Below are 18,265 nucleotides of genomic sequence, written 5' to 3' on the forward strand. Positions count from 1 at the left end.
AATGATCTGTGATCACAGCTCTGTGAGAACAGTCTGTGAGAACCCCAGCAGTGGGTCTGCTTGTGAAGTGAGTGTGTGATGTGACCCTCTGGGACAAGCCTGGGGAGAGGGCTTATTTCCCAGTCGCCATCTCGTCGCCAGCTTTCTTTCTCTTTCCTTAGGCCTTGACCCATGTGTCGGAGGACTGTTTCCCTTTGCTGGACGGCTGCAGAAAGAACAGGCAGAAATGGCAGGCCCTTGCAGAACAGCAGGAGAAGACACTGATCAATGGTGAAAGCAGCCAGACCAAGCGGAACTGAGAGGCCTGTTCACGCAGGGCTGAAGTCACAGATGGTGTTTCTGCAGTATGCCTAGTTTTGCTACACACTGTACAGATTTGGTGTATACTTTGCCACTGCTATATTTTTATTTTTGCACAACTTTTGACAGCGTAGCATGAAATGTTTTTAGAGGACTATTGCATATTTTCTGTATATCTGTTTTATGCCACTGAACTGAGATTATCAATGACACCCACTCTTAGCACATGGATAAGAGCACTGTTTGTAATATTGTGTGTACTGCGAGGTACAAGTTGCATTCTTGCACAGAGGCTATTTTTTTTTTTTTCTGGGGATTTTAAATAATTGGTTTTGTGTTATCTGAATTATCAATCTTTCAAGAATGTTTGGAATCTTTTCTTTCTTAAAAGTAGTCTGGGAGCAAACTGAATATATTCTGTGACATTTACAACCTTCATAGAATAGAGAAAAATGTTGGCTTTTAAAGCTTGTTGGATTTTAAAAGGAATGGGCTATATTTTTCAACAGTGTATTACCTTAACAAAAGAAAATTAAAACTCTAAACAAATGGAAAGTACTATAAGGCAATATTGTAAAGAAAAGGCATTACTGAATTAATTTGTTTTTTTTGTTGTTAGAGAACAGGCAAGAGAGAAATTTCTTATTTCAGTGCAATACATCTACCCAAAGACTACCCGTAAATGCTCGCTTCGACCTAACAGACCTGGTAGAGAGCAGGAGGAGCCTGGGAAGAAGACCCAGCCCCTGAGGCTCAGGGATGAGCCTGCTGCAGAAATGGAGCGGCCAGGACAGCTCCACGGGAGACACTCCCGACAGTCAGGGGGTCACACACTGAGCCTCCTTTTCGCTCACCTCACGAGTCATAGTTGTAAGTCAACACTTTAAAACCCAACCAGGAAGAGAAAGAAAGTGATCATGGGCGCACAGGCCTGAAGTGAGCTGTGACCACTCAGGATAAGGGGGTATGTGCCCTAAACTGGCCCCTGAACTCATACTTGGTAGGATTTACTTCTCATAACTGTTAGTACATTTAGAAAATGCTAATGTTTTCTTAGAACTTGAGCTCTTTTAATTGTATTCCCACTGTACATATGTGCCCCTAAAGACACTTGTATTCCATATGAGAGAAGTAGATAACAAACTGAGAACCTGGTTCGGGAAAAGAAAATCTTCTCTAAACGTGCGGTAGTGTTTAGACTTGGGGAAGAATAGGAAAACAGGCATTTCATCTGTTCACGTCCTTCCACATCCCTGAGAAAAGTTTGAGTTTCTATCACTGGTTTGGATAGAAAAGCTCTTGGGGATATGATAATGCAGCATTCTAGAAGAATTTTCACTAAAACATATTTCCCATTTATATGGAAAATAAAATAGGATGTTTTTTCCTAAGCATCCTAAAATTCAACATTAAGTTTTTAAAATTCTAAGTGTGTATATATATCTTGACATAAAGTAATTTTATTCTTACCCTTCAGTTTAAACAAAACAAACTGTACTGCCATCATTTTGTAGTGGTAAGGGATAGTCTAGAAGGTTATCAGTTGTTTAATGCTGTATGTATTACTGTTGTAACACCTGTAGCTTCAGCATGTTATTCTGTTTTTTTTTTTAAGTCATACACATGAGATCTGAGAGTTTGCCTCTTGGTGGCATTGGTGTGTAAGTTACACAGACTGTCACTAACATATCTTCATACCAATATATGCCCATGCATGCATACTCAGTTCCTTAGTACAGAAAAATCATTTGAAGAATAACAGTCTTTTTAGTAACCTATCATTTTACCATACACATTGTGATTTAGCGGTTATGCTAAAATCTGTAGTCAAATATTTCAGCAGTTTGTTCAGGGCCTCTCATGTATGTCATTAAGATTTTTACAGACATAGTAGACTATGTATACAGAATTTGTATGTACGTCATTTTAACAAGTAAGAGGACATATTTAGAAATTCTTTAGATAATGGCTTATTTTACCTTACTAGTTTAGAAACTGAAAAAAGTTGGGCAATGCTATGCCTATTTTATCTTTAGATATTTTAGTTCATACAGAAGAAGAGTGCTTCTTGAAGCCTGGTTAGTTGGTTCAAACAATTTTTAACTCTTAGGAAAATCATTCCATACATGGATTAATACCTGGTACATGGGCACAAATTTTGTTCTTATGTGAATATTTCCTTTCCAGTATCTTCTCAAGTTGGGGGAAAAAAATACATATATATATATATATATATATATATATATATATATACACACACACACATATATATATACATATTCTCTCGCCCTACCCTATATTTATATTTCCTGTAACTAGCAAGAAATTGTTCTAGATTAGTTTGCTTTTGTTACACCTGAGTAACATGATACCATTTCATTTCAATTTTCAGCCCCAGAAGTCCCCACTACTTTGCTAAGTTGTGAATGATGTCTATTAGACTGCCTGCCCAGCCTTAAACTTTCACAGGACTGACCTTTGCCAGTCACTAACCTGTGTGAACCCCAGTTTAAGTGTCTTAACTGCTGTGAGCGTGAACAAGTTGTGCTGTTGAGGGAGCTGTGTTTGGGCTAAGCCTTCCCTGCAAGGAGGGTGTCACAGAGGACAGCTCTGTGTCAGACCTGATGGGCCCTGGAGACCACTCTCAGAAATGAGATAGCGGGCCCCAAAGGAAGGTATCTAATCCCATGTGTTATTTCCTAGGTTGAGTTTCCATGACTGGGGAGAAAAAAAAAAGTATATTTCTTTGGCTCCTAGTGCAGATCATTAGTTGTGTGAGATTTAGAGCTCTCTGAGCACCTCGCCTCAAGGTACAAATGCCACTGATCTCCCTACTACAAATAACAGTCTCCGCCCATGGGAGGGCTGGAGATGAGAACGTGTCTGACAGTGTCCTGGAGATATTGGGTTGCGGGAGGAAACGGGTCACAGATACATTCGCACCTAGCTGTGAAGTGCCTTTATTTTCAGCATAGAGCACAAATGTCAGACCGACTCCAATTTGATGTTCTGTTTCCCTGTGTTTTCCACCAGACTGTACTCCTAAAACTTTACATGCCATCAGAAGAAATGCTGTTTGTTTTGTTTTACAAGCTTGATTCAAGATGGGACTGGGGGGAAGAGTATAGTTGCTCTCCTCTCCTAGGAATAACTACAGTTAAAACAAGGTAGTGTAACGTAACGCTCAGCATCTGGCATGCCTCAGTCCACCTTTGACTGAGTTCCTGCCACGTCTGGTACGCACTCACAGTGGAGGCCAAGCAGCGACCTCACGGAGTTCGTAAGTCTCTGCTGGAGACTTATCCAGCCCTAAGGGAGTGCTGGATAAGAGACTTACCAGCTTCTGATTCTGCTGATTTAATGTGAAAATACAGGGTACAGTTATCACTTTCACTTATAACGTGTGTTATACAGTTTTTCAATGACCTTCTTTACCTGGAACTTATTAAGAATCCCTCAGTGAACATCCTGTCTTCCTATAAGTATGCATCACTTAGCCTGTTGATAGCTTAAAGAACACCTTATGTAAGTATGGAGTCATATATTCCACTATATAGATTATTTTTCCATGTGCTAGCCAGGTAGAGATTACTCAAGAGTTCTCTCAGACCGTTAAGTTGCACACGGTTTTGGACCCCTTCTGCTCCACCACAGGGAGCGAGGAAGAAAGTATTAAAACTCACTTTGTCCTTCCCATATGCTTCTCAAAAGCCTGTGTAAACATGTCTTAATGAATGTTGTTGAAAGCCATGTAAATAGTTAAAAATATAAATTTCTAATACAGTTTAAGGGAAGAAAAAGCTTATGAATCATCACTAGCCACTTAATATCTATTTCTTATACCTTTTCAATACATTTGAACAAATATATAGTTTCTAGCACTATTTTTGTACTAGGATAAAGAGTTATTACTATGTATATTATGTTTAGCATTTAAGTCATTTTAAATAATTGTGAATGTTGGTTTCTTGTCTTTCCTCTCCCCCACCATGAAAACCATTTCATATGACTTTGACAAAATCACTTTAAAAGAACACTTACCCACCTGTGATGCTGATGATCAGGGTGGTTTTTCCATTGTGCAGACTCATCACTTGTCAGCTGTTTCCTCATTTTGCCATGCTGTGTAAAAATAAAAAGAAGAATTAACAAGTAAGTATGAGTACTGTGTGATTCTTACAGGACTTTGAATTTTAGGTGAGGAGAATAGGCCCAAGAGTTTGAATGACTTTAATCCACAGCTAACCTGTGGTCCTATTAGCTGGGGGGGGAAATGTGGTCTAATAAACTCCTTTGTTCAGCCGAGACACCCGAGTAAAATAATCTTTTTGTTAATATCCTTTGCTACCAAGTGGAGGCCAACATTTTCCATACACCTCAGCACTTCAAGTCTCTAACAACAGAGACAGTAACTGTTAGCATCTTCAGGTTGCATGAGGAGCTAAGGCTTAGGAATTAAAGACTTGCCAAATGGCATGAGTTGGATGTGAGCCCAGATCTGTCTAGTTTGAAAGCAGGTATTTATTCCACTTAGTTCTCTTCTCGAATTTTAATTGTAAAAGGTCCCGAATCCACTCTTAGTGGATCAAATGGGTTATCTAGAAGCATGAGATACAAGATTTCCTGCAGATGTGGTTTCACTGGGACTTCAGAGTTAACATTCATCTGGTAATGCCAATGCTGTGCCGTCACAGAAGCCCAGGTACCACTGTGCTTCAGTGCTACTAGTCTAGAGGTGTGGGGGTATAGTTAAAGGCAGTACTTCTGGTTTGTTCTTCAGTTTTGCCACTAGACGAGCCCTCTCATGTTGAGCACAGAGCATCTAGCCATGCCTAATTCACAAAGCTAAAGACAAAAGTAAAACGAAAGCTCATGTAAAACAGTATTTTAGATCGTCTAACCACTAGATAGCACCATAATTTCAGTTGTATTTACAGAAGTAATCTTAACTGGGTACAATGAATAAACTGCTTTTAAAAATATTTTTACCAGCTAAAGAAAAACAGGGCTTCCCTGATAGCTCAGTTGATAAGGAATCCGCCTGCAAAACTGTAGAGCCCGGTTTGATTCCTGGGTCAGGAAGATCTGCTGAAGTGATTGGCTACCCACTCCAGCATTCTTGGGCTTCCCTGTGGCTGAGCTGGTAAAGAATCCACCTGCAATGCGGGAGACCTGGGTTTGATCCCTGGGTTGGGAACATTCCCTGGAGAAGGGAAAGGCTACCCACTCCAATATTCTGGCCTAGAGAATTCCATGGACTGTACATGGGGTCACAAAGAGTTAGACATGACTGGGGTGACTTTCACTTTCAAAGAAAAACAAATGGAAAAAAATCAATAGAGAATTAAGATCTGCTTACTTACTTCTGGCCAGTGATCATCTGATTTAAGATTTTCTGCAAACAATAGCTGATCATCTGAAGTCTCTGATTGATACTCAATAGCCTATCCACAGAGACATCATCCCTTCTTGTATAAAATCCACATTTTTGCTATTAGCTGTGCTGCCTTCTCAGCAAACAGGGATATAGTTTATATATATATATATATATATATATATATATATATTTGATATATGCAAATATCAGTGTGTAATTTTCTGTTTTTAAGGCATATAAAAACAAACACCTCGAATTTGCAGAGAAAATGCTCTGATTTTAAGTTAGATTCAGTCTTGGCAGGAGAAAAACTATATGTTTCTAAACCCATTTTTTTTTTTCAAAATAAAAATCCACAGGAATTATGAATGGAATCAAAATAATAATTGCCTGAATCAAAGGAAATCTAAAAGGCATGCCGTCTCATTTTTAAGTGTATGTATGAGCATGCATGCATGCGTGTGTGTGTGTGTGTGTGTGTGTGTGTGTGTGTAAATTATTCAGGAACTAAGTTGACTCTTTTCAATCATCTAACAGCAACCCCAATGGTATGTTTTAGGTTTCATCTTTCTGTCTGAATTTAAGGTACAAGAGCACATGGCTAAGGGCGGGAAGTGGAAGGAATGAACTAGCACATGAACTACGACAACAGCTTTAAACTTTAATATCCCCTATATTAAATACTTTTAGAGCCACATTTCACTTCATATCACTGTTTCCCTTACCCAACAGGAGTGTTTTCTAGGCTTTATACAACACCAATCCAGCATATTGCTGTAAGCCACAAGCTTCCCCCTTTACCAACCAGCTCTCTGAAGGTAGGAATTCTCTGGTCATGCTGATGTGCTTTGACCAGGGAGGAAAAGCACAAAACATGCTCACCAGTTACCTCTGCTACAGCTGTTCACGCTCCAGAAAAACCAACAGAAGTATATACTAAGGGTGCTCTACCAAGTCTATCAGAATAAGTAATGTACTTCTCGGGGGAGTGTATGAAGGCAGGGCTGTGTCCCATCATCATCTCCTTTCTTTTTTTTTTTTGATAAAAACAGTCCCACAGCATTTATTGTCATCTGGTAATAACATAAGGGTGAGCAGAACAATATGAATACAAGTTTTAGAACTACATCTCTAACAAAGGACACCTAAAAAACGCAACGGTATTGCCAAACAATTTCTCACTTCATCTATCACTTCTAGTTGGAGACACTTTGGAGCAGAGTAATGTTATCTCCTTTTAGCATGATCTGACCCAGTTGTTTTCTTGACTTTGTTTTAGAATGAATCTCTTCTGCATCATCTAATACAAGGTTCATATACTCATCAAAACCAATGATACAGCCTTCTATCTGCTGTATATTCACTTGCTCATAAAGCCACACCTGAATCCGCGATCTATTTTGCAAGTATCTGAAGATAAGATTGATGGGCTGCACCATCACCTTCTGCACCTTCTGGCCCTGGCCCCGGTACGCCATGCTGGACACTCACAAGCACCACACTACTCCACACTCTCCTCTCTTTCTTAAACCTCTGTTTCTCTTTTTCTATTCTGGCTCCATTCATAAGGCCTTCAAACATACTTGATTCTCCTGGCCCTAAAGAACAGCTACCTGGATCACAGAGCCCTCCCACCAACCTCTCTTGCATTCTGTTTTTGTTAATACTTTGAAGGTACTCAACAGTGAAAGAACAAATTTTCATCCAATTCCCTTTGACATAAATCAGATCTTATAAAGAAAGGATAAAGTAATTCTAGTGAAGGGCAACAGAAAGATCAGTACAGCATTTTTAGAAATTCTCAGACAAGAGCTAAATTTTAAGATGGAAAAATAAACTGAATAAAATAATTTGGGGAAAGAATATTTGTTTTCTATTGTGAACAATAAGTCACCAGGCTTTCATTAATAAACTGATAACCATTGGTGGAGTTTTACTCTCTTTGGGAGTTTCACCATTTTGCTAGGAGCCAAGGAAAATTCATAAAAGGCTAACTAGAGGTCAATGATCTTCTGGAGAAGATAAAACTTACATTTAAAAATAACAATACCCAACAAAAGTCAACAGAAGATGTTGATTCATTTCTAAATACTTGATTCTTTCCTAAGTATCAGGCTCAGGTAAATTAATACACATGGTCTCACAAAGCATCTAGTCCAGTAGAAGCTACACAGGAGGGCAAACAGTCACGTCTCTGCATCAAGTGTGGGAGTGGAGGGCTCACAGACGGCTTCCTGAAGTGTGTGACAACTGGCTCAGCTAAGTGCAAAGGAGGAAGAGCATCCCAGGAGGGAGAGCATCCCAGGGGGGAGAGCATCCCAGGGGGGAGGGCATCCCAGGAAGGAGAACATCCCAGAAGGGAGAGCGTCCCAGGATGGCGAGCGTCCCAGGAGGAAGAGTGTCCCAGGAGGGAGAGCGTCCCAGGAGGGAGAGCGTCCCAGGAGGGAGAGCATCCCAGGCTGAAGGAACATGTGAAGGTCTAGAAACAGCAAACGTGAGAACCCGGAAGGCTTCCCACAATTTCACTTAATTTTTGTAAAATTTATATTTTTAAATGATGAGGGTTACAAACATATTTATAACATATAAATATTATGAGTACTCATAAATGTATAAAATAAAGCAACTGTCCTTTATTTTTAAATTGAAGTATAGCTGATTTGGGGCTTCCCTGGTGGCTCAGATGGTAAAGAATCTGCCTGAAATGCAGGAGACCAGGGTTTGGTCCCTGGGTTGAAAAGATCCCCTGGAGAAGGGAATGGCAACCCACTCCAGTGTTCTTACCTGGAGAGTCTCATGGACAGAGGAGCCGGGGCGGGGGGGGCTACAGTCTCTGGGGTCACAGAGTCAGACACGACAGGGCACCTAACACACACACACAGCTGACTGACAATGTTATGTCAGTTTCAGGCGTACAGTATGATTCAATATTTTTATAGATTATATATTCCAGCAAAATCTTTGAGTGTATATCTGAGTTTTTAAGAAAATATAAGAGAAATCTCTAGAGGCCAAAGTAAGGCTAATTAAAAATCCAGTGTATGCACGTGAGCTGATACTATGTCAGGGCCAGGAATACCTGCAGATCAGTATCATGAAGGGGTTTTAAATCAGACCTGGAAACATGGTCTTGAGAGTCAGGGAAGCACCTGGGAAATGGCCCTCCAAGAAAGGCTGAACACTCTGAACAGCTGTGCTCTCAACATAGAGAAAGTGCGGGGAAATTCACTCAGAGACACAGGACAACTAAAGGAAGCCTGCCTGTCTTAATCTGAGCTCTGGTTAAAAAATAATAACACACCGAGTCCATCTTCACATTAACCCAGATTTGGGGTTTGAAGCTGATGCAGGACTATCCAAGTTAAACAGCAAACAAGAAGTCTCAGGCAGGTAATATCCGTGAACAACTGCTGAAAGCAAAGGCAAAATGTCTTTGGAAGAACACATCTTCAAACAGGCCCATGAAATTTCCACACAATCTATACCACTAAAGACAAACTCATAATTGCAATATACACGAAAGAGTAATCCACAGTGTACAAAGTCAGAGTCCATAAGACTGTAGGACCAGATCCTCAAGCAATTCAGGCAACAGAAGCCCTAGACAGAGGCTGTGAGGAGGAATCACTGGCTCCTCACTATTGTGCTTCCAAATGCAGGGAGACCCCTCAAGTGACACCCGAGGCCTCCTGGTCCACCCTTCACCCAAACAAGCGGTTCCTGAACTTGAACACTACCACCATGGATTGATTTTTACATGGTAATAAACTAGATAAATCTCTCTTCTCTACTCAATTTCCTAAATTTTCATTGGAAAAAAAAATCTGTTAGCTTCCTATTGCTGGTGCAGCAAATTACCACAAATGGACTGACTTAACACAAATTTATTATCTCACTGTTCAGGTGATCAAAAGTCTAGAATGTGTCAGCAAGGCTACATTCCATCCAGAGGCCACTTCCTGGCCTTTCTGAGCTCTGAAGCTGCCTGCACTAATGAGTTCATGGCCTCTTCCATCTTCAGAGCCAAGAGCATAACATCTGCAAAGCACGCCCCCCGCCCCAGTCATACACCACATACCTCCCCCTACCTACCCCTGCCTCCATGCTCACGTTTTCTCCTCTAACACTCCTGCCACCCTCTTAAGGATCCGCATGATCACATGTGGCCCATCCAAATAATCCAGAGTGAACTTCCTACTTCAAATGCTTAACAACCACCTCTGCAAAGCTTCTTCAGCCACATAAAGTGACATGTTCACAGATTCCAGGGGTTAGGATCTGGACATCTTTGGGGGCCATGATTCTATCTAACACAGCCACTTTCACATGGGCTCTTGAGTACGTTTTTGGTGTGTTCTTTTAATAAGACTGTTTTTTAGAAAGGTTTTGGGTTGGAAAAGGACTGGTCAAGAGAGTGGTATAGTGGAGAAGAAAGACTCTGAGATCACCTGTCACGAGCACACCAAAATCACAGCTAAAGAGCCATCATCTATGAAAAAGACCGCTCCTACCAGAAGAGCTCCTCTACAACTAAAGACATAAAGAAGGAACCACAGCAAGACGGGTAGGAGAAGTGGACTCGATATATTACCAAGTCCCATACCCCCAGCTGGGGAACCCACAAATAAGAATAAATATAGGGCTGTCCCAGAGGAGTGAGTTCTTAGCCCCACTTTGGGCTCACCAACCCTAGGATCCTGCACTGGAAAGATGAGATTCTGGAGAATTTGGCATTGAAGGCCAGTGGGATTTAATTTCAAGAGCCCCACAGGACGGGGGCGGGGGGAGGGGGAGGCGGGAGAAATAGAGACACCATTCTTACAGGGTGCACATAAAATTTTATACCAGGACCCAAGGTAAAAGCAGGAATTTGATGGGATCCAGGGCCAGACCTCCTTGCTCATCTTGGAAAGTCTCTGGACAGGCAGGGGTGGCTGCGGCTCAGCATGGGGACATAGACCCCGGCGGCAGCCATACCGGGGAGGTTCCCTCTGTCACATGGACATGCCCACTGGTGGCCACCATTTGGGGACCCTCCCTCTGGCTCATTACTGCCCAAACTTGGCCTTATCCAACAGCCTTTAGGCACCAGCACTTGGATGCCTCAGGTCAAACAACAAAACAGGGTGGAGGCTCAGTCTCATCCACCAAGCAGACAGGCTTCCTAAAGACTTCCTGAGACCACAGCCATCTCCTGACACTCCCCTAGACATGGCCCTGTTCCCCAGAAGCTGCTGCCAGGACTCAGCTCCATCCACTAGGTGTCAAGCCCCAATCCGGCCCTCTAGAACCCTGTACTGGCCTCGAGACCAGCCTCAAACATCAGTGGGCAGACGCCAGACACAAGAAAACCACGCTCACACAGCCCACCCACAACGGGCCAGAGGCTTCCTGGGGCAGCAGGCCAGCACAAGCTTCTCCACAGCCTCATACCCAACTGTGTCAGGAGCAGTCCCCCCGCACCGCCAGTGATCTGACACCTGCCCTGGGATCCCTGGGCCCGACAGCCCAGACTTCAGAACCCAGTTCTGCCAGCAACTTGGCACCAACCCTGGAGCATTCTGGACCCAGATCCTCCTACCAGTGAGCCACCACCAGCCCTGGGGCCTCCTAGGCCCTGCAGCCTGCTGCCTCGAGACCAGGCCACGCTAACCAACAGTCAGCGAGGCAGGGCCTGACAACCAACCAGCCTAGGGGCCTGAGAAGCCTACGATACCACCCGCTAGTCAGCCCGTCACAGTAGGACTCACAGCTCTTTCACGGAGAACCCCTAGAGCATACAGCTTGGGTGATGAGAGGGGAGTGTGTGGTGGTGAGGCACAGTATCTACAGAAGGACACTTCTCCACAGTCAATAGACATAACTAACCTAGCACGTACGTAAAAATACAAACAGCACTTAGAAAAAATGAGGCAGAAGAGGACCATGTTCCAGATGAACTAATAAGAATAAAACCCCAGAAGATCTAAGTGAAGTCCAGATAGACAATCTATCCAAGAAAGAGTTTAGGTGTAAAGGGGATCAAAGAACTCAGGAGAAGGATGGAGGCAGGGCAAGAAGTTATAAGTTTTTAACAGAGCTACAGAATATAAAGAACAACCAAAGAGAGGTGAAGAATACAATAACAGAAATGAAAAATACATGAGAAGGAATCAGTGAAGAAAGGCTATATATATACATAGACTACTACAGATGACTATCTTCAGTGTTATTTTAGATTCCTTCTTTTTGTGTATGTGTGTGTGTATATACATACATATATATATGTATATATAAATGTTTACTTTGTGTTTACCATGAAGTGTTTGTATATATATAGACTACTATACAAAAGCTTAATGGTAAACACATATCAAACATCTATAGTATATATACACACAAAAAGAAGAAGGAATCCAAAATAACAAATGATACTCATAAAATTACAAAGGGGAATAAAAGGGGGGAAAAATACCTATGAAAACAACTCTAAAACAATTAACAAAATGGCAATAATAACATACATATTGATAATCACTTTATGGCGGACATCTGGAGCCGAGTGAGTGAGAAATCCATCCTTTAAGATCACTTTTCCCTCCTCACTTTCAGGATCAATCTCAGTGAAACTGCGAAGGGCTTCTCTCAGTCTATCTAGGAATTTACCAGGAGCTTCCTTCTCCTCCTGTTCTATGTTTGCCAATTTGCCATAGTTTAAAGGCTTAGTATGCACCTGCCTGAGTCCTACAAGAATACATCTGGCAAAATGACTCTGATCCCATCTTCCTTTACCGTGTTATAGTCCCAGGCTGGTTCTATAGTCGGGACCACCTGATTCCCAGTGGGGAGGATGGCTACCTCGTCCTCCCTCTTCCCTACTGATTCATTACCAAGCCATTCATCTCCATAGACAACCGCTTTCCCCAACACTTGAGTTTTTGAGTCGGGGGTTAGCGTTCGTCCCAGGACATACATCATGTCCTTCCAAGCAGAGTCATAAAGCAGAGTAACACCCTTAAAGGCTCTAATGTATTTTTCCGGGTCCTCTAACTAGTCTCCCAGATCCTCCTGATTCTTTGTATTTCTTGGTAAGAAAAAGGCTTATTAACTCTCATAGACTGATTATTTCTCCCCATGGTGCTTCATGAAGAGACAACAGCTTGTGTGGCTGTTCCTCAGCCTCTCTGGCTGCTTGGCACATATGATCCCAGGGAGAGATTGGACAGACCTGCTTTCCTTTTTCTCTTTGTCTCCTGTCCTCCATCTCATCTACCAAAGTAGGAGGACAAGAGGGAGCTGAAGGTTTCACACCCAAATCTATACCCTTAGGACACAAGTCTGGCATATTTCACGGACAGAAATGCTACTTCTACCCATTTCCCTTGTTTCCTACAGAACCGGTCTAATTGTAAAACAGTATTATACTTAAGAGACCCTCCAACCGGCCACCATTTGCCATCTTCCAATGGATACCGTGGCCATGCACTATCACATAGGAAGACCAGGTGTGTCTTCTTTAAGCCCTGGGGGTCAAATCTATCCCAGTTTTTCAGGATACAGTTCAAAGGAGTGAGGCTAGAATGTTAGCTCCCATCTGTAAGAGAGAAAAAAAGCGCCCAGCGCCAACTTTCTACCAGAGGCGTCCCCCCTGCTCTAGATGGGGCTGTAGACAGACTTTTCCACGAAGCTTTCCTTCCCTGGTCAGACTTAGCCTGTCCCTTACCGATGCAGGCGCCTCCCGGTTCTACCACTGAGACAGGGTGGGGATGCACCAGGGGTGGACCTGATGGCATCCCTGACTGACGTCCAGCTCTTCATCCTTAAAACCTCGCTTGCCTCTGATGCCACCCAGGGTGCAACCAGAGTAACCTTCCAGAATGCCTCCCAAGCCAAGACTGGGGGAAACATTTGTCACCTGAGTGCCTGTGCACGACCCGGAGTATATTCCTGACCAAAGTAAGACTGATACAAACATAAAACTGAGATGTTCCTTCCAAGCATCACCACACCAGTATAAGAGCCTCCTCTGGTCCACTAAGAGCCAGCGCTACCAAGGAAAAAAACCCGTTGCAGTTCCAGTCTGAGTAACCTTTAACCTCAGAGATGCTCTTGGAGCTAGAGCTCCATCTAGCTTCTGAACTTTCAATTCCTAGCAAGGCTAGGTGCTTCCTGACTACCAATCCAAGTTTGGGATCTAAGTAATGGCACACAGTAACAGCATAGATCAGAAGTCCCTTGAAAGTCTATGATGCAACAGATGAGGTTAATACTTCTAATTTCCAAGGAGCTATGAAATGGTCAAAGAGACCAAAAAGTATGTCCGAGAAAGGAGAGTTCAGTCCACATACTTTGCCTATTTCTGGTCGGTTCCTGAAGGAGACATTGGGTGCCTCTTGGCATTGGCAGGTTGGTATAAATCCCCAAGAGGTTTCTGCCATAAGCTGTATGAGGTCACCGTGGAACCTCAGAGCAGGGCTCCTCACTAGCTTCATGCAGGCGTCTCATTCATTCACGCAAGCACACCGTAGAGTTAGTAAAGTACAGCAGAAAACGTGTTCACTAGGAGAACAGAGAACTAGAGCTCCAAGCATCCTTACCTTGTCCTGAAGGATCCCGGACGAGCCCCCAAGACGAAAGGTTGTTGCTGAATCCACGAAAAGACGTCGGGATTCTTGGCCACTGGAGGAGAAGAATTCAATCCGGGGCCAGAAACGAGGCTTGATCGCTCAGAGCTTTTGTGCAATACAGTTTATTCAAGTATAAAAGGGATAGAGAAAGCTTCTGACACAGACATCAGAAGGGCACAGAAAGAGTACCCCCTGATAATCACTTAATTGTAAATGGACCAAATGCTCCAACTAAAAGCCACAGACTGCCTAAACAGACACAAAAACAAGACCCATATACATGTTGCCTATAAGAGACTCCCTTTAGATCTAGAGATATACATAGACTGAAAGTGAGGGAACAGAAAAAGGTATTACATGCAAACAGAAACCAACAGAAAACCAGAGTAGCAATACTTATATAAAACAAAATATACTTCAAAACAAAGACTGTTACAAGTTAATAAAGAAGCACTCTACATAATGATCAAGGAATCAGTCCAAGAAGATACAATTGTAAATTCATGTGAACTCAAGAGAGGAGCACCTAAATAAATAAAGAAAATATTAATGGACATAAAGGAGAAATGGACAGTAACACGGTAACAGTAGGGGACATCAATGCTCTATTTATCAATGGACAGATCATCCAGACAGGAAAGCAATATGGAAACACAGACCTGAAAACACACATTATGAACTTAAAAGACACCCAGTGAATTTAACCCAATGAACTGATTTATAGAGAGCATGCCACCTGAAAGCAACTGAATATACACTCTTCAAGTGCACATGGAAGTTCTCCAGGACAGATCACAAGCTGGGCTATAAAACAAGCCTCAGTGAAACTGAGGAAAACTGAAATCATATCAAGCATTTTTTTTTCTGTTCACAACACAATGAGACTAGAAATCAACTATAAGGAAAAAAAATGAAAAAAAAAAAAAAAACCCACACAAACACATGGAGGCTAAGCAATGTCACTAAGCTGATGGATCGGTGAAGAAAGCAAGTTAAAAAACACCTGCAGACCAGTGAGAATGAAAACTCAGCAATCCAAAACCTGTGGATGCAGCAAAGTAGTTCCAAGAGGGACGTTTAGTGATAATTGCTTAAGTCAGGAAACACAAAAAATATCAAATGAACAACGTAAAATAGAGAAAAAAGAACAAGCAAACCCCAAAGTTGGTAGAAGGAAAGAAATCATAAAGATTAAAACAGAAATAAGTGAAACAAGGACTAAAGAAAAAACAATAGAAAGATGACTGACACCAAATCCTGGTTCTTTAAAAAGATACCAAAAAAAGAAAATGACTCCTCAGGAAAAAAAGAGAGAGGGCCCAGATCAATGAAATCAGAAAGGAAAAAGGAGAAGTTAAACTGACACCACAAAAATACAAAGGATCACAAGGTATATGAGCAAATATACACCAATAAAATTGACAACCTAGAAAAAAGGGAGTATTCTTTTCTAAAAAAAAAAATTCTTAGGTACACTCTCCTAAGGAACCAGGAAGAAAAAAAATATAAAAATACCAATTCAGTTCAGTTCAGTCGCTCAGGTGTGTCCAACTCTTTGCGACCCTATGGACTGCAGCATGCCAGGCCTCCCTGAGAGACCAATTATCCACACTGAAATTGAATCTGTAATTTAGAAACTCTAGAAACTCTCTGTAAACAAAAGTCCAGGACTAGATGGCTTCACAGGTGAATTCTACTGAACACTTAGAGAAGAGTTAACACCTATATGGCACTAACATATACAGCGTACTGTATTTAAAATAAGTAACCAGCAAAGACCTGCTGTATAGCACAGGGAACTATACTCAACGCTTTGTAATAACCTGTAAGAGAAAAGAATCTGAAATAAATAGATGTATGTGTGTGGGGCTGAATCACTTTGCTGACACCTGAAACTAACACAGCATTGTAAATCAGCTATATTCCAATTTTTAAAAGTTGGGGGAAAAACAAAACACCCAGATTGGTTCAGGCACAAAAAAGACACATAGATCAATGGAACAGAAGAGAGAGCCCAGAAATAAACCCACACACCTATGGCCAATTAATCTACAACAAATGAGGCAAGAATATTAATTCATTTTGAGTTTACTCATTTACATTGAGTTCTTTAATTCATTTTGAGTTTAATTCATTTTGTATAGGGTATTAGAGAATGTTGGTGCCGGGAACACTAGACAGCTACATGTAGAATAATCAGTCAGAACATTCTCTAATACCCTATACAAAATGAATTAAACTCAAAATGAATTAAAGAACTCAATGTAAATGAGTAAACTCAAAATGAATTAAAGAACTAAACGTAAGTAAACTCAAAATGAATTAAAGAACTAAATGTAAGACTGGATACTATAAAACTACCAGAGGAAAACATAAGCAGAATAGTCTTTGACATAAATCGCAGCAGTAATTTTTTCAGATCTGTCTCCCAGAGTAAAGGAAATCAAAGCAAAAATGAACAAATGGGATTTAATTAAACTTCAAAGGTCTGGCACAACAAAGGAAAGAATTGAGAAAATGAAAAGACAACCTACTGAATGGGAAAAAGCATTTGCAAATTATATAATCAATAAGGGATCAATATCTAACATATATAAACAGCTCATACAACTCAACATCAAAAAAAAAAAAAAGGCAAACAATCCAATTAAAAAATGAGCAGAAGACCTAAACAGACATTTTTTGAAAGATGAAATGCAGATGGTCAAAAGGCACACGAAAAGATGCTCAACATCACTAATCATGAGGGAAATGTAAATCAAACCCTCAAGGAGATATCACTTCACACCTGTCAGAATGGCTTAACTTCAAAAAGAATAGAAATAACATGCCTGCAAGGATACGGAGAAAAGAGAACCCTTGTGAACTGTTGGTAAGACTGTCAACTGGTGCAGTCAGTGTGGAAAACAGCATGGCGGTTTCTCAAAAAGCTAAAAACAGAACCACCATATGACCCAGCAATTCCACTCCTGGGTATTTATCCAAGAAAAAAAAGTAATTAAAAAAGACACACACACTGCAATGGTAGCATTCACAGTTCACAGTAGCGTTATTTATAATTACCAAGATATGGAACAACCTAAATGTCTACAAACAGACCAATCGATAAAGGTGGTATATATATTATATATTTTACACACACACACACACACTCACATAGATAAATATAATGGAATATGGGGCCCTGGTGGTTCAGTTGGAAAAGAACCTGCCTGCCAGTGGAGGAGACACAAGAGACATGGGTTCAATCCCAGGATCAGGAAGATCCCCTGAAGAAGGAAATGGCAACCCACTCCAGTATTCCTGCCTGGAAAATTCCATGGACAGAGGAGCCTGGCGGGCTACAGGCCACGGGATCACAAAGAGCTGGACACAACTGAGCATGTGCGTGCACACACACACATACACACACACACACACACACACACACACACACAATGGAGTATTACTCAGCTATAAAAAAAAAGAATGAAGTTTTGCCATTTGCAGCCACATGGATGGACTTGAAGGGCATTACACTGAGTGAAATAAGTCAGACAGAGAAAAACATACTATCTGCTATCACTTTTATGTAGAATCTAAAAAATACAACAAACTAGTGAATCTAACAAAAAAGACACCTACAGATAAAAAGAAGAAACCAGTGGTCACCAGCAGGAAGGGGGACAGAGGCAGCCACGGGGCAGCAGAGTATGGGGCACGAGCTCTAAGGAATGAAAGAAGCCAGAGAACTAAACGTAAGGCTGGACACTGTGAGGCTAGCAGAGGGAAACATGAGCAGAACACTCTGACGTAAACCGCAGTAATAATTTTTGTGCAACACAGGGAAGACAGTATTTTATAATAACTACAAATGGAACAAAACCTTTGAAAACTGTGACTCGTCTATACATACACCTATATTATACATCTGTAATTTATATATTATACAGCAACTATATGTCAACAAAACATACACACACAGACAGACACACACACACAC

At 41.5% G+C, this 18,265-nt stretch overlaps 2 protein-coding genes across 6 annotated transcripts in view; one reads left to right on the forward strand and one right to left on the reverse strand.

The window, feature by feature from the left end:
• PDE5A (phosphodiesterase 5A) overlaps window positions 1–4,456 on the forward strand; it is a 151,257-nt gene extending 146,801 nt beyond the window's left edge. For all 5 annotated transcript variants that reach the window (XM_061164123.1, XM_061164127.1, XM_061164126.1 and 2 more), the window contains one exon: window positions 162–4,456. In XM_061164123.1, the coding sequence (XP_061020106.1) occupies window positions 162–299 (138 nt within the window). In that variant the 3' untranslated portion in view covers window positions 300–4,456. The remainder of the gene's footprint in view (window positions 1–161) is intronic.
• A 1,720-nt stretch (window positions 4,457–6,176) lies between these two features.
• LOC133071871 (small nuclear ribonucleoprotein E-like) lies at window positions 6,177–7,288 on the reverse strand. The gene has a single exon (XM_061164720.1). It carries the CDS (start codon window positions 7,153–7,155, stop codon window positions 6,874–6,876), a length of 282 nt encoding a protein of 93 aa, XP_061020703.1. The 5' UTR covers window positions 7,156–7,288; the 3' UTR covers window positions 6,177–6,873.
• Between the last annotated feature and the right edge of the window lie 10,977 nt (window positions 7,289–18,265).

Source organism: Dama dama, chromosome 17 (assembly GCF_033118175.1).
Source record: "Dama dama isolate Ldn47 chromosome 17, ASM3311817v1, whole genome shotgun sequence".
NCBI classification, from domain to species: Eukaryota; Metazoa; Chordata; class Mammalia; order Artiodactyla; family Cervidae; genus Dama; species Dama dama.